The sequence below is a fragment of the Martes martes genome (assembly GCF_963455335.1).
Source record: "Martes martes genome assembly, chromosome: 3".
Classification (NCBI taxonomy): Eukaryota; Metazoa; Chordata; class Mammalia; order Carnivora; family Mustelidae; genus Martes; species Martes martes.
The window spans coordinates 131,199,925-131,216,788 of NC_137890.1; the positions used below are offsets into that span (position 1 = coordinate 131,199,925).

The 16,864-nt window shown below is 38.5% G+C and overlaps 1 protein-coding gene across 1 annotated transcript in view; it reads left to right on the plus strand.

The window, feature by feature from the left end:
• LRP2 (LDL receptor related protein 2) overlaps positions 1 to 16,864 on the plus strand; it is a gene marked incomplete at its 5' end in the record, with an annotated part of 198,609 nt that overhangs the window by 125,064 nt on the left and 56,681 nt on the right. The window contains 11 exons of the mRNA XM_080799264.1: positions 1,090 to 1,303; positions 2,391 to 2,624; positions 4,801 to 4,989; positions 7,724 to 8,644; positions 8,777 to 8,942; positions 9,276 to 9,434; positions 10,589 to 10,878; positions 11,620 to 11,823; positions 12,732 to 12,974; positions 13,750 to 13,875; positions 15,195 to 15,314. Of these exons, the coding sequence (XP_080655390.1) occupies positions 1,090 to 1,303; positions 2,391 to 2,624; positions 4,801 to 4,989; positions 7,724 to 8,644; positions 8,777 to 8,942; positions 9,276 to 9,434; positions 10,589 to 10,878; positions 11,620 to 11,823; positions 12,732 to 12,974; positions 13,750 to 13,875; positions 15,195 to 15,314 (2,866 nt within the window). The remainder of the gene's footprint in view (positions 1 to 1,089; positions 1,304 to 2,390; positions 2,625 to 4,800; positions 4,990 to 7,723; positions 8,645 to 8,776; positions 8,943 to 9,275; positions 9,435 to 10,588; positions 10,879 to 11,619; positions 11,824 to 12,731; positions 12,975 to 13,749; positions 13,876 to 15,194; positions 15,315 to 16,864) is intronic.

A 16,864-nucleotide genomic window follows, 5' to 3' on the forward strand; every position in this document is an offset into this window, starting at 1 on the left:
TAGGTTTGATCACTGCTCGGCTTGAGGAATAGCTCCAGACACCTCAGCTGAGCTTGGACAGCTAATCTGGTCCTGGTCACTCCTTCAGAGCTCCCCTCCAAGCTTATCTTCCCTCTGCTCTGACTTTCTGGAACTTCTGTCAGTTTCTAGGGCATAACCTGCTCTTGTAACTGCTGGGTTTCCTTGTCCAGTGAGGTAGTGAGCCAGACCTCATTTGTCTCTCTCGCCAGTACTCAGCTCAGATCCTGGCACAGAGGAGGCCTTTGAGACAAGTTTCTGGAATGAAATCAAACCAGCTGTGTCTACAGTTTATTTTTCTTCTAGAAGCAGACTTGTCATTTCCCATTAGGAACTTCATTTTTGTGAGTTCTTTTCCAGCATATCACGGTCATTTTGACTAAGACTTGTTACTTGTTCGAATACAACAGCACCATTCAATACACCATTCGAAAACAACCTTGCCCCATTCAGTCTTGCTGTCTTGTCATTGAATGAAACATGTTTCCTAGTCCCACTGCAGAAATAGTTGGTGAAGATGTTAAATGCAGGGTCAGTCAGCTCCTGGATAGTGGTCTACAATTAGACACTAAATGTGTATCCTTGTCCAGAATATGACAGGGACTAGCGAGGTTTAATTCCCTTTTCTTCACCATGTCGTCTGAGAATGTTAGTTGTCTTACTTGAGCTGAAACTTCATTGTCAGTGAAATGGACATGATGACATTTGCCTGGCCTGTTGCTCCATGTAATTGTGACAATCAAATCCTAAAATAGATACGAAAAATCTCTGTGAAGAATAGAGTGCTATATAGATGTGATGTATTTTTATTAAGAGAATGTAGTTTTCTGGAGGGGAGGTTGGTGAGGGGTTGGGGTAACTGGGTGGTGGGCATTAAGGAGGGCCCGTGAAGTGCTAAGCTCTGGGTGTTCTATATCCCTGATAAGTTACTGAACTCTGTATCTGAAATTAATTATGTACTGTATGTTGCCTAATTGAAATTAAGTTAAAAAAGAGAGAGAGAATGTTAGTTTTAAATGTTCCTCTCATTTCACAGTGAATCAGTCAATAATGACAATTCTAATGTTTTAGATTGAAAGAGGAAATGTGGATGGTACAAATAGAATGATCCTGGTGAACCATCTTTCCCACCCCTGGGGAATTGCTGTCTATGATTCCTTCCTTTATTACACGGATGAACACTATGAAATCATTGAAAGAGTTGATAAGGCCACTGGGGACAACAAAGTAGTCTTGAGAGAGAATATTCCAAATTTGAGGGGTCTTCGAGTTTATCACAGACATGGTAAGTATTTGTCACTGAAACACACACGTTCATGAATGTAAAATGTACATTCACACATCTGCACACTTACATATATAAGTTCATGCCCGCACATAGACATGTACACATACATGCATGTGAGTTGAAATTACCCCAAATATTTTTGAAATGGTAACCCTGTCATAAGGTTGGCTGAGTGTCAGAGACTAACCTGGCATCTGAAAGGCCAGGTTGACTTCAGAGTAAACTTAGTCCCATTCTTTCCCCATCATTTTAAATCCCTTACTTTGCTTTTCTTCATAGCAGTCCCTGACATCTATCAGTTTGTTGTCTGTTGTTTCTGGTTAGAATGTAACGTCCATAAGGACAGGCATTTTTTTCTGTCTTGTTTCTTGCTCTGTATCCAGTAACTAGATGAGTTCCTGGCACGTTGAAGGTGGTCAGGAAACATTGGTTGGGTACCTGATGGGGAAGTGTTAATAGGTTAGAATTTCTAATCTTAAAGGGAATATTTGCTGTTTTCAGCATTTTTTCATAGATAATCTAACTTTTGACTTGCCCCTTAAACTAGCATTATGATACAGAAATTATTTTTTGAAGTTTTGACATATTTTGTAGCTTTTAGTCTCTAACCAAAGTTTATTAAACAGTTTGCTGTCTGTAACCTAGGTTTGTCACTTGGCATTTATTTTTATTGCATGTGAAAAAAACCTTTAAATGTTCTTAATACATTCTAAATCAAATGCCCATCACATTGTTGATCATATAATTAAACTGATACAATTTTAAATGCCAGTACATAGGTCAAAAGGGTGAAAAAAATTAGAATTTGTACACTGTTCTTCCCAGTTATTCTAATTTCTGTATGATTTATGGAAGAAAAAAAATTGATGTTCCATTCTCTATAATATGATAATTGTGGTACCTTTATGTGTTAATTGTTTAAGCTGTAGTCTCTTCAATGCTGTTTTTAGGTTGTTAACCCAGGTGCTGTATTTTGTTAACTGATTTTTGTAATGAATTATTCGGTGACCCAATACAAGATATTTGAGGTAGAGTGTCAAGTATGTGAGGTCAAAAGTTACAAACTAATTTTGATTTCATATAGATCCATCCTCCAATGGCTGTAGCAACAATGGGAATGCCTGTCAGCAGATTTGCCTGCCTATACCAGGAGGATTGTTCTCATGTGCCTGTGCCAGTGGACTGAAACTCAATCCTGATAATCGGACCTGTTCTCCATATAGCTCTTTTCTTGTTGTTTCAATGCTGTCTATAATCAGAGGCTTTAGCTTGGAATTTTCAGATCACTCCGAAGCCATGGTGCCAGTGGCTGGCCAAGGTATGCCAACTCCAGTAAAAGTAAGAGTTCACTCTGCTGCCATCTTAAATTCTTGGTGCCATAAAGCCATTCTCCATGTTTGGATTCAGCATGTAATGAAGCTTGTCTTTCCCTTGAGATAAACTGGCTCTGCCTTGATTGTTCTCAAACGTTAGTGTACATCAGAATTGGAGAGCTTCTTAAAACTCACATCTTGGCCTCATCTCCAGATTTCCCCGTTTAGTTGTCTGGAGTAAGGCTAGAGAATCCACATTCCTTTTTTAAAAAAAAACATTTTAATTTCTAAAAATTTAAAAAATTTTTAAAATTAAGTTCAATTAGCCATCATTAGTTTTTTTTTTTTTTAAAGATTTTATTTATTTATTTGACACAGAGACAGAGAGATCACAAGTAGGCAGAGAGGCAGGCAAAGAGAGAGAGGGGGAAGCAGGCTCCCTGCTGAGCAGAGAGCCCAATATAGGGCTCCGTCCTTGGACCCTGGAATCATGACCTGAGCCAAACACAGAGGCTTTAACCCACTGAGCCACGTAGGTGCCCCTAATTTAATTTAAATTAAATTAATTTAATTTTTTTAAAAAGATTTTATTTATTCATTTGACACAGAGAGAGAGATCACAAGTAGGCAGAGGCAGGCCGAGAGAGAAGGAGAAGCAGGCTCCCCGCCACTGAGCAGAGAGCCTGATGCGGGGCTCAATCCCAGGACCCTGAGACCATGACCTGAGCCGAAGGCAGAGGCTCAACCCACTGAGCCATCCGGGCACTTCAACCCACCATTAGTTTTTGATGTAGTGTTCCTTGATTCATTGGTTGCATATAACACCCAGTGCTCATCAGATCATGTGCCCTCTTTAATGCCTGTCACCCAGTAACCCTGTCCCCCCACTCCCCTCCCTTCAACCTTCAGTTTGCATTCCTAGCAAGTTCCCAGGGCATGGTGATGTCACTGGTCCATGGATCACACTGAGAATGACAGTCCTAGAGCAAGATAGAATGTAGCGTGAGACTGCACGAAGTATGCAGAGTTGGTGTTTAGAAGAACAGTTAATGGAGATTTGGGATCAAGGTTAGACTCTTACTTAGAATGGTAATACAGTAGTCCATAACCTGGTTTATTAAGATGTATTTGATGAGTTGAAATAAATGAGTTGGCAGTATTAGAATCTCCTTAGTAACTGTATTTTTGCAGTATTTTGTGTTTGTATACTGTGAACATAGAAAATGATCACTGTTACTGCAGGAGGAACCAAGTGTTTACTAGCATCACAAGGAGTATGTCATAGGATAATGATAGAAATAAAAGATAGAAAAGGAAGAAAAAGGGTGAAGGGAATGGAGGGGAGGAAGAGATGGTCAGAAGAGATGACCATACATACGGTGGAAGGAGTCAGGAAACATCTGGTACCACGTATACTCTTGGCTGATGGTGATAGGCACAAGTACGCATGACTCCTCTTTGTTTTCCCCACATCTAAAATGTTAATGGTTCTAAATTACCATCTTGTAAAGATGATAAAATCAATTATTTTTTCTCCCAACTTTTCATTTTTTGAAAAATTTCAAATCAGAAAAGTTGAAACAAAGGTACAGTGAACATCCTTACATTGTACACCTAGATAGAAAAATTGTTAGTATTTCAACACATTTGAACACTCAATCTGTGTGTACATGTACATGCATATACGTACATTTAATGTTACTGGTTTCAGGGGCACAGTGTAATCATAGATTCAAGTTTTTATTCATTTTTTAAATTCAGTGTGTTATAAACATTTACCACAATTACTCTTGATGCTCTAATGGCTTCATTTTGGCCAAGTAGATTTTCTGTTGGAATCAGTGACTGCCTGTATTCTTTTGACATGATTCCATGAGTGTTTGAATGCTTCCTTGCTTCTGGGTCTAAGAGCTTCTAGGCCCACCTTGTACCTTCCCTTCCCAAACTTAGAATCAGCTGTTTTTCTTGGGAGCCAGTTCTCCTTATTGTGGGAAATGGCTTTTAGAAACCAAGATCTGGGTGCTGGGTGTGCTCATTGCAACTGAGAAATAGTTTTATTTTGTCACAGGGACATGGTCAGAGCAGGCGTTTGGGAATGACAGTTTGAGAGGAAGGGCAGGAATGTCTAAGTTCTAGTTCCAGTTAGAGCATTGTTTAATGAACTTTTCTTAAATGTTTCAGGGCGAAATGCACTACATGTGGATGTTGATGTGTCTTCTGGTTTTATTTACTGGTGTGATTTTAGCAGCTCTATGATATCTCGTAATGCAATCCATAGAATCAAACCCGATGGGTCTGGTTTTACAAACATCGTTACACATGGGATAGGAGAAAACGGAGTTCGGGGCATTGCAGTGGATTGGGTAGCAGGTAGGTAAGGTGTATTGGGATTTCATTGAGAAATATTTTGGTGTTTACATTTTATTTTGTGCTTGAAAGTTTAATCTAACGCTGTGTGTGCTGTAAGTCTATTTTTCTAGATAACTATTGGTATTATTTAAGGTAAATTGAATTATGCTTTTAGACTAAGCTGAATGCCTATTAAGTTAATGACAAGGTGTTTCAGTGGACAGAGTCATAACAATTCATTTTCTTCCATTATTAACATAAAACTATAGGCAGAATGGCTAGAAAAATTACGTTGATTTTTTTTCACACTTAAATTAGCACCTAATTTCTAAATTAGAAATGTCTCAATTTTCAAAGAGGAAGGGGTATTAAAGTAAGTGAACCATGAAATGACAATGATTTATTTTAAAGCTGAGCAGTTTTAGTTGACAAATTCTTAATTGCTTATCTTGTTAATGTATAAAAATCCTTTGATCATTAGGCACTTCTTTATTGTAATTATATTGAAATGCTTGACCCACTATTACATTAACTTAGTCATATTGATTCGTGTACTTAATTATATTACTTTTATTTTTTTAATAATGACATACACAGCATACACTTATTAATATTGTAAGCAACTCTAGGAATACAAATGTGATCTCCAGGTGGTAACAGAACCCGTCATCACTGACTTACTCCTTAATTAACCATTGTTGTAGCTCCCCATGAACCCTGCCTGTTCATAACCCCTGTCTCTCCTTTGATGTACTAAGACGTTGAATTGGTTGGTCATTAACCTCATGTAAGACTTGACATGTTCCCACTCTTGCATAGCAAAATTCTTTTAAAATTTTTAATTTAAATTCCAGTTAGTTAACATACAGTATAATATTAGTTTTAGGGGTCATGTACTTAATTTTAAATTACCATTTGTTTTTATTTAATGATGAACTGAGAAACCGATGTATTAAATGTTTTATAATTTTGAGAATATGATCCTAGTCTATAAAAATAGGTATCATTGTGTGTTAATCAGTTTGATAAGTAGGCATCACTTAGAAATATTAAAATATATTATGACAATCTAGGTGCTATCATAAGAGTTTATTGTAAATATTAAATATCATAGAGAAGTCTTTAATTGGATTCCTAAATCCCATTTCTGATTACAAAGTACTGTATTACTTCTGAGAGTATAGCTAAAGCAGGGGTCAGCAGTCTATGGTCTATGGACCAAATGCAGCTCCCAGGCTGTTTCTTTACCCACAGTTTTATTGAGAAATAATTGACACACATAAGACTGTAAGTTTAAGGCACACGGCATCATAATTTGATTTACATATATTGTGAAACGGTTATCAGGATAGGGACAGCTAACAATCTCATATAGATACAATAAAAAGGAAAGAAGAAAAGAAAAAAAAATTTTCTCCTTGTAATGAGAACTCTTAGGATTGATTCTTTTAACCACTTTCATATATACCATACACCAGTGTTAACTATAGTCATTATGTTGTACGTCCTCAGTACTTATTTTTTTAATAACTAGAAATTTGTACTTTTGGACCATGCCTGTTTTTGTAAGGTTTTATAGGAACACAGCTGTTCCCATTTGTCCATGACCTGCTTTTCATGTTTACAGTGGCAGATCTGAGTCCTTGGGAAAGAAACCATATGCTCTACAAAGCCTAAAATATTTACTATCTGACTCTTTATGGAAAAAGTTTGCCAAACCTAGATGAAAGGATTTGACTATATAAAGGGTAGATCAGTAACATATTGCATATTGGCCTGATTTCTTCAGAGCAGTTTTTACTTGGACCTAGGAACCAAAATAGATGTTCCTTGGTAACAGAGTTGACCATTCAATAGGTTTTTGACTTGGTGGAATCAGTATGGGATCAATCACTCTCTACTCATTTTACAAATCTTCACACCATTGTTTTTTTATTCTGGCATTCACATTGATCTATAATGTCCAAAGACAAATGGGTTTTTCTTTTGGTGGCTTTAGAGTTTCATCCATGTGATGAAAACAGCTATGCTAGTCAGACTCTATCTAGACTGTTAATACTAAGCATAAAGGAGCACTTGATGACATCGAAATAAGCTGAGAAGCTGTTGGCTCTCCCTCTTTGCTCATTTTGTTCGTGTTGGGAGTAGAAGGTATGCCATGATAATGTGTATTAGAGTGTTAGGAGATTTAGGTGTTAAACATTCAGGTGGAAGAGGAAGAACATTCTGGAAAACGATTTTTTAGTAGCAAGTGGGTTATGACGTTTGCTATGAATTCTGATCTGCTTTAGAAGCTGAAGGCGGGCACTTCCTCTTTAAATCTGAAGAAACAATTTTTTTAAAAGGATTTATTCATTTATTTGAGAGAAAGAGAGTGTGTGAGGATTGGGGAGAGGAAAAAGGAAAGGGAGAGACTCTCAAGCAGACTCCCCACTGAGCGTGGAACCCCACATGGGGCTTCATGCAGGCTTTCCACAGGGCTGGGTCTCCCATCCCTGAGACCATGACTGGAGCCAAAACCAAGAGTCAGATGCTCCAACAACTGAGCCACCCAGGCGCCCCAAAATAATTTCTTTAGTTCCTAAGAGTAAATATTTATTTTTCTAACTCTAAACTGGGACTGTTATTATTTTGTAAAAGATAGCATTTATTGCCCCAAACCTCAGCTTTTTATATTTTGTTCTGAATTTGAAAAGTTTTCCTCCTTTTCCTTCTTGGTTTTGCATTTATCAGCATGTTCTTTCATTTCTTGCAGGAAATCTTTATTTCACCAATGCTTTTGTGTCTGAAACACTGATAGAAGTTCTGCGGATCAACACCACTTACCGCCGTATTCTCCTTAAAGCCACTGCAGACAGGCCCAGGGATATTGTTGTAGACCCCAAGAATAGATACCTCTTCTGGGCTGACTATGGGCAGAGCCCAAAGATTGAACGTTCTTTCCTTGATTGTACCAATCGAACTGTGCTGGTATCAGAAGGCATTGTTACCCCACGGGGCTTGGCAGTAGACCATAGCAATGGTTATGTTTATTGGGTTGATGATTCTTTAGATATAATTGCAAGGATTGGTATTGAGGCACAGGAATCTGAAGTGATTCGTTATGGCAGTCGTTACCCAACTCCTTATGCCATCACTGTTTTTGGAAATTCTATCATATGGGTAGACAGGAATTTAAAAAAAATCTTCCAAGCCAGCAAGGAACCAGACAGCAGTGAGCCACCAACAGTGATAAGGGACAATCTCAACTGGCTAAGAGATGTGACCATCTTTGACCAGAGTGTTCAGCCCCGGTCACCAGCTGAGGTCAACAACAACCCTTGCTTGGAAAATAATGGTGGATGCACCCATTTCTGCTTTGCTTTGCCTGGATTGAACACCCCAAAATGTGGCTGTGCCTTTGGAACCCTAGAAGGTGATGGCAAGAGCTGTGCCATTCCAACAGAAGATTTCCTCATCTTTGCCTTGGAGAATACCTTGAGAAGCTTACACTTGGACCCTGAGGCTCATAGCCCACCTTTCGAAGCAATAAGTGTGGATAGAATTGCTGTAGACCTGGCCTATGATGGCATAACTAACAGAATCTACTTCACACAATCTTTAGCATCTGGAAACGGTCAGATTTCATATATCAATCTAAATTCAGGGACCAGGTCTCCTACGGCCATTATTTCAGGTAAGGGCACTCCAGGAGCAGCTTCTCTTGGAAGTTGATGCAACGTAATCAACACATGTGTTTGACGCAGAGGTTCTAAAATGCCTTTTGAGACTCTAATGCCTTTGTGTGTGTTTGTTGGTGTATATCCAGGTAGAGGGAATCCTGATGGCATTGCCTTTGACTGGATCAATAGAAGAATATATTACAGTGACTACAACAACCAGACAATTTACTCCATGGCTGAGGATGGGTCTCAGCGCACTGTGATTGCCCATGTTTCAAAGCCAAGAGCAATTGTATTAGATCCTTGCCGAGGGTATGCCATGGTCTTATTTATCATATTTCTTTATGCTTATTTCTGGAAGGATTGGGGCCTGAAATTATGTTATGTCCATAGCCAATATTTTATGTGCTTGAAACGCTGTAGCTATATGTTCAGAAGTGAAAAAACACAAGCAGTTTTGAATGGGAAGTAACTCCTGTTGTTGCTAGAAAGGTTGGCTTTTGGGCAAGTTGTGTAGGTGAGAATGGAGTGGGTTTCATTTGCCATATTAACGTGAGATTTGCAGTTAAAGAAAGCTGCCATTCTTAACTAAAAGGTATTATGATGATCCTTGTGAATTAATTACAACTCCTTTTGGATGACTAGGTACATGTATTGGACTGACTGGGGTACTAATGCCAAAATCGAGAGAGCCACACTGGGAGGAAATTTCCGGATACCTATTGTGAACAGCAGCCTGGTCTGGCCCAATGGGCTCACTCTGGACCATGAGAATGACCTTCTCTACTGGGCAGATGCCAGTCTGTAAGTTTTTTCATTCTTTTTGTGGGTGCTAATAAGAAGAGTTCTTGCTTTCACTTTCAGAGGAGGGATTTGCATAACATGATAAAATTATAATATGCCAAATAGAAACGGCCAAAATGTAGAATCATAGTTTTATGAACTATATTCTAGCTTGGTAGATGTACCTGTCAAAATTGATCTAGCATGAGATTGAATAATTAAGAACTAGAAGGCATCTAAAGATACATTACTAGATGAGTTAATTTCAGTTATAATTACAAATGTAATCACTCAATTTATAATCTCCAGGCCCCATCTAAACTATCAGAAAATTAACTATCAGAAAATGTGGACACCTTTTAAATGCACATTGATACTAAGTTTTCTCTGGGCTTTATTTAGCCTTCAGTTAAAAACATTTTCCTTTAGTCTTTGTCTATTGGTCATCTTCTCAAATAGATTTTTCTTAGCCAGTTTAATAGTATTTTCCTTATAAACTTCTGTTGACTCTAATTTTTCATGTAACTTCATCAAGTAGCCCTGAGATTACTCACATTCCAATCATCTTAACAGAATAGTTGAAAAGATGAGATGATTTCATTTATTATTGCTGGTTCTACATGTCAGGAATCTCAACTTAACTTTGCTTATTTTCTTAAGATTTTGATTTCTGCTTGTGACACTAAGCACCTAATGATCTCATCTTTTATCTTCTCATTTGGAAGCAAGCAGTGATATTTAGTGTCTAAATTTGGATCATTGTAGGTAAATAATCGCCAAGTACTGGGTAAATGACAAATCGAGACGGTCATTAAGGGAGTGGGAGGAAAAAGTAATTCACATTTTATTGCGACTACTGTGTGCTAAACACTGAGTTCCATGCATTGTGTGTATTATTTCATAATCTCCTATTTCTAATTTTGGCCTGGTTCCCTTTCTAGGATAACTTACAGGTTATATTAATACTTGGAAATCAATGATTTACATAGGCCATTGTTTCATAAGCAAATGAAGACCTCCCATCATTAGATGAAATTTTTCTTCCTGCCATATGCTGCTGTTGGAAAGAAAGTTGGGGGCTTGTGGAAAGAAATGGTTAGGCCCAGGCATTGGGCTGCCATTTGAGGTGCTTATTCTTTCTGAATTCGAGCATTTTCTTTTTTACTTCATTTTAGGCAGAAGATTGAACGCAGCACTCTAATGGGCACGCAGCGTGAGGTCATTGTCTACACAGTCTTTCATCCTTTTAGCTTGACTGTCTATGGCCAGTATATTTATTGGACTGACTGGAACACGAAAAAAATTTACCGAGCTAACAAATATGATGGGTCAGGTCAGATGGCAATGACCATGAGTTTTCCCTCCCGGCCTAACGGTATTCGTGTTGTTGTGAAGAATCCTCAGCAACAGTGTAGCAATCCTTGCAGCGAGTTTAATGGAGGCTGCAGCCATATTTGTGCACCAGGTAAGACATTGCCAATGAAGACTGAATCACGTAGGGTAATAATGATAATGATTGGTAGGGAAGGCTGAGGGATATTCAGCTCTAAGAGGGGTAGAAAAAAATTCAAGTTCTCCTTGATTTCAGGATAATTCATAAGATAGATTTGGGGATTTGTAGGTTTAGAGGAAGACTTTGACAGATTTCTTTTCCATTTAATGTGGAGCGCTCCCATCAGGCTTGATGGGAGTAGAAAGAAAGGTGGGGTCTTTGAATGCCAAACTTAATGACTTGGATAGAAATTCTATCAAAGAGCTTACCTCCCTTAGGAAGGGATCTAGTTCTTCCACTTGGGAGGTACTGTTTATAGTCTGAAGTATTTCTGATGATATTTGGAAGTGTGATTCTATGTATTCCATAGTGTGGTTTATAGATAGCAACAGATTCACAGGAAGATGTATCTTTTGATGCTGTTGTTTTACGGATGTGGCTAAGAAGGGAGGATCATTTCTATTGTTTCAGTGTAGGCAAGAGCTAGTTGTTAATGATTAGGGTGAATTAGCCACATTTATTGGAATTGGTGGTGGTTCTTCATGGACAAATGACGCAGAATGTAGTTGAGAGGCTGATGGGAAGAGTTTCTATGGCTTGCCGTACAGTGCTTTTACTATAGAAATATTGCCACTGCTATTCTGGAAGAGAAAATATGAATGGGTGCTACACAGATGTTTTGCTTTTTGGGCCAACTTTTTTTTTTTTTTTCAGGTCCAAATGGTGCTGAGTGCCAGTGTCCACATGAGGGCCACTGGTATCTGGCTAACAACAAAAAGCATTGCATCGTGGACAATGGTACACGGTGTGACAATTCCAAGTTCACCTGCCTCAATGGACACTGCATCTCGGAACAATGGAAATGTGACAACGATAATGACTGTGGTGATGGTAGTGATGAGTTGGAAAGTGTCTGTGGTGAGTTGGACTCCTGGAGCTTTTGTTAGGCTGTAAACTTGTCTTTATGCCAAGTGTTTGGTACAGAGTCCTGCTGTGTGTGAATAGCTGTGAATTTTGTGCCTGTATGTCCTGTTAGAACTGAAAACATTTAGTCCGAGAACACAAGACTGTTAAATCCCATATAAGCTGATATACATGCCAGGGATTAGTGTTGATGCTTTATTAGAAAGCACCTCTGTAGTGGTTAAGAGCAAAGGTGCTAGATTAAAATCCTAGCTCTGCCCTTTATAATCTGTGCAGCCACAGGAAAGTGACCTAACCTGTCTGAGCCTCTGACACCTCATCTGTTAGATGGAGCTATTCCTAGGATTTTTGTGAGGAGTGAGAAAAACAATATATAAAAAACACAGCATGAGGCTTGGTGCATGTCAAGCATGACTTAGCATGGAACTGGGAGCTCTATTCAGTGATTGTTATTGTTTTATTAATTTTCATAGCAGAAGGATAATTAGTAATTTACTGGAATCATTCAGTATTCAGCTTCCATCTGGATGGGGTGAGTCAAACACTAGAAATTAGCTACATTTTTCCAATAGACTATAGGGGTTAAGAGTTTGATTTTCCCCAAAGACATTGTATTTGCATGCTTTTCTGGGATTGGGGTAAAATTTTAAACTGAGATGGTAGAGGAAGTGAAGCGACTCCGACATTTGCTTAAAATACCTAATTTGCCTAAGGAAAGTATACAACATATTTTGTTTGATCTAATTTAAAGTTTATTTCACTTTGCAAGCAGTCCGCTTTGCAGCCATTTTTGCTTTAGAAGGTAAACTCAAAGAACCCATTTTATTTGATTGTACTTTTTTAGAAACTAGGATGATACTCTCTGATCGGGAACTCTCTTCAATGTTTTTTCCTCCTCGTAGCGTTTCACACCTGCCACCCGACAGCCTTCACCTGTGCCAATGGGCGATGCGTCCAGTATCATTACCGCTGTGACCACTACAATGACTGTGGTGACAACAGTGATGAGGCAGGGTGCCTGTTCAGGGACTGTAACGCCACTGTGGAGTTTACCTGCGGTAATAAAAGGTGCATTCCTCTTCAGTTTGTCTGCAATGGCATCAACAACTGCCATGATAATGATACCTCAGATGAGAAAAATTGCTGTAAGTTCATCAAGGACTTATTCTGCTTTGTGGGTCTGAAATCTGTTTGCTTATTTGTTTTGGGTTTTTTTGTGTGTGTTTTGTTTTTTTGGAGTCTCTTTCACCTCATGGGAGATAATTTTTATGTAGAAACAAAGGTTTTCTGCAAAAAAAAACCAAAACCCTAAGTGTTCATCTAGAATATAAGTTTCATTTTATTATATTCTGCTAAATGGTTTTTTTTAAAAAAATCTAATACATTTAATTATTCACCTTAATTTTTGGACCCACATGACCATTGAATATTTTAATCTCAACTATTTTATCCTTGGTTTATGTATCTGCCAGATTAAAAATTCACTTGACAAAATTTTTGATTGTTGCTGACAAAAACTATTGTCTAAATGTGTTGTGGAGATCATATCATCATTCCTTACCAGTGTTTAGAGATCTTCATTCCTTTTTATAGCTACATATTACTCCATTGTGTGGATACACCATAGTTTATTTAACTAAGTGTTGAGACTCTTGTTGGATAATTAAATAATTAAAATGGATGACTTAAACTACAAAGTAAGCATTACCCCCGCCCCCAACCCCATCAGCAGGAAATACCTCTTTTTACTTTAGAAGCGATGGTGGGAAATGACTGTTGTGGATGATGCCTTTGTGAGAGCTTTAAACATGCCTCCCTTCCGGTGTTTTGAGTCTAGTAGCTCTGTTAGCATGGACATTTTTAATGTTCTGTATATGTGGTGGATCTGTTCCAAATGTTTCTCTGCTTATCTTTTCGAAGCTGATCGCACCTGCCAGCCCGGCTATGTAAAATGTCAGACGACAAACATTTGCATTCCTCATTTTTACTTGTGTGATGAAGACAATGACTGTGGAGACATGAGTGATGAAAGCCCTGTTTTCTGTGGTAAGAGAGCCGGGATGTTCCTTCTGTGGTTCAGGGATGCGTGTCTGGAGCTAATGGTCTTTGGGCTACTTGTCAGCTCAAGTTGACTGAATTGGTAGATGCAGTAGGCAGTTACTTTAGGATGTGATTAGAAGAGCGTAAGCAGCCCCTGTGTCTGTTCTCTGGATGGATCCCCTACTCCAAATATTTCTTCTAGAGACCTGTTGTGGTCCCTGACTTTCTATAATTGCAGAGCCATTTCTCCCAGAGTCAAGGGCCTTTTGTCTTCAGGAACCCCAGGCAGAATGTGCTTGTCAAGCCCTTATATTTACTCTTAATTTGATTATAGTTACTATTTAGTAACTGCAAGAATTTTTGTATCCTTTTAATATGCTTGAATTTCAGAAAACTTTATTTCATATTTAGTAGTTTGGTTCAGTCAAGCATTTTCCTGTATTTATAGATCAAATTAGGAAGCCTTTCTTAAGCTCAGTAACTTTGAGTCGATTAGCGTAATAGGTGCATAATTAAAGAATTTAGTAATTATCACCAGAGGAACATACAGGCCAAGAACAGGCATCAGTTGTAATAACAGCCGCAGGAAGAAGCAGAATTCAGGATGTAGCCGTCAGAATGGGACATATATATTAGAGACAACGCTGACCTTTCAGGGGCCTCTGCTTCCTGATCACTTTACCCCTGGCAAATCATCCGATATCTTGGGCCAAAGCAAGGGGCCTTGCAGACCAGAAGAATTATAAGACTTGATTCTAGTTTATACTACCCACATAACAATTTAGAAAATACATCTAACCAGAGTTACCTAAAGTTACGAGACATAATCAATGTTCAAACATAGGTAGAGTCAATTTTACTCAAATAAAGATCCCATGAGAATGAATAAGAGCACACCTGTCTTTTTAGAACGATGTGTGCTGAGCTCAGATATGGTTATATGTTGTTTTTGCTTTTAATATTATTTCCATAGAATTTATCTAATTTTAGGTTATAGCAGACAACATAGAGCCAAGTCTTCTTATCCATAACTTGTGGTTTCGTGTATCAAAGAGATATTTCTTAGATATTTCTAACAAATACAATTTATTGTTGGGTTTCTAGAATCTAGAAAGAGAAATTCTGGAAAACTGAAACAGTACTGTCGGCCTTCTCTCCCCGCACCCCCATCCCTTCCTCCCCATACAAAGCTTATATAAAACCCTTTTCCAGGTCTCAGCCTTCCTTCCCTGGCACCAGTTACCTAGTTCAGAGCTATGGGCAGATGGTTAAGACTGATGGGAACAAGCTTGTATTTTACTCCTGGGTTTTACCTCCGTCCTCAGCTTCTCACACGTGCAGCAGTGACGAGTTTGCCTGCACATCTGGACGTTGTATCCCGAGACACTGGTACTGTGATGAGGAAGGAGATTGTCCTGATGGCTCTGATGAACCTGCCACTTGCGGTAAGAGAGCAAGCAAGCATGCCAAGTGTTACGATACAGTGAGAGAAACTCTTCCACTGCTTCCAAATACAGTCTAGGACCAGAGCTGCCTACTGTTTGTGCTCCCTGCTCCTGCTTTCAGCTAAGAGGGTGAAACCACTCAGCAGAGAGTCATTAAAAACCTGTTAGTGTTAGGAGGGATCATCATATAGAGGCTGCTGACTGATGTCCATGAAATGAAATTATGTTGGTGATGCACCTAATACTGTGCCTGGCTTGTAGAACTCAATTAATTTTAATTGACTGTGAATTGGGATTTCTGAATTTGGTTCAGTTGTAGCCCACAAGGCTGTGGGAGGATCCAAAAGAGACTAGAATGATGGTATCCAAAGGGAAGGGGCATATTATGGCACACATCCTCCTCCTGGTCTGTGCGCCAGCTTATGAGGTAAGGTCCCATGGCCATCTGAGTTTCCCAAGAAGTTATAGAGACTCTCTGGTTGTATTCCTGGAGGCACTTCTACCTATTTGTATTTGGAGGCTGCTGTTAACCTTTACAAGTTCTATATCCATGCACATTTTTTTAAATGTAATGGTCATTGCTTTTTTTTTCTCTTAATAAATCATTCTGCAGTCTACAGCCATGGCCAGCTGCCTGGCTTTATAAAGTTTTTTTTTAATTTTTAATTTTTTTATTTTTTTTTATTTTCAGCGTAACAGTATTCATTGTTTTTGCATCACACCCAGTGCTCCATGCAATACGTGCCTTCCCTAATACCCACCACCTGGTTCCCCCAACCTCCCACCCCCTGCCCCTTCAAAACCCTCAGGTTGTTTTTCAGAGTCCATAGTTTATAAAGTTTTATTAGAAAGCAGCGACATACTGTCTATGGCTGCTGTGTGCTACAGTGGCAGTATCAGGTAGGTGTGACAGAGAACATATGTCCTATAAGCCTAAAATATTTGCTATCTGGTGAAGAGAAAGTTTGCTGATCTTTGTTACACAGTCTTCATACTCATTTTTAATGGCAGTATGGTATTCCATCAAGTGGTTATATTTGAGTTAATTGCCTCAATTTTAACCACTTGAATGGTTTTTATTCCCCCGCTGTTATAATCCAATCATCTGCAATATAATCATCATATATAAAACTTTTTATTTGGGGGGTATTTTCTTAGTACCATTTTTATAGTTTTATAGATGAATTCAGACTATTTTCTGTCCTGTTCTCTCTCAGGAGAGTGCTATTTGAAGCTCTTTGCCAAGTTCTTTTTCCCCAACACTGAAAGTTTTGTAGAAAGCAAAGAACATGTAGAGTTTTGAGGATCTTAATGGAAATACATAACTGTGAGTAGAATAGTGTTAGAGATTGGTCTAGACATATGAATGATGGGTTCAAAAATATGAAGAGTAAGTATACTTTCTAAACTTCTCCATGGGAACTAGAGTCAGTCAGTGGTACCAATTGCCTGTCATATTTATGAATACATTCTCATAATATGCGAGAGTATTACTTTAAAGAAGTCATAAGATGTATACAAAAAAGCAAAATTTCCATTTTCTCAGCCTT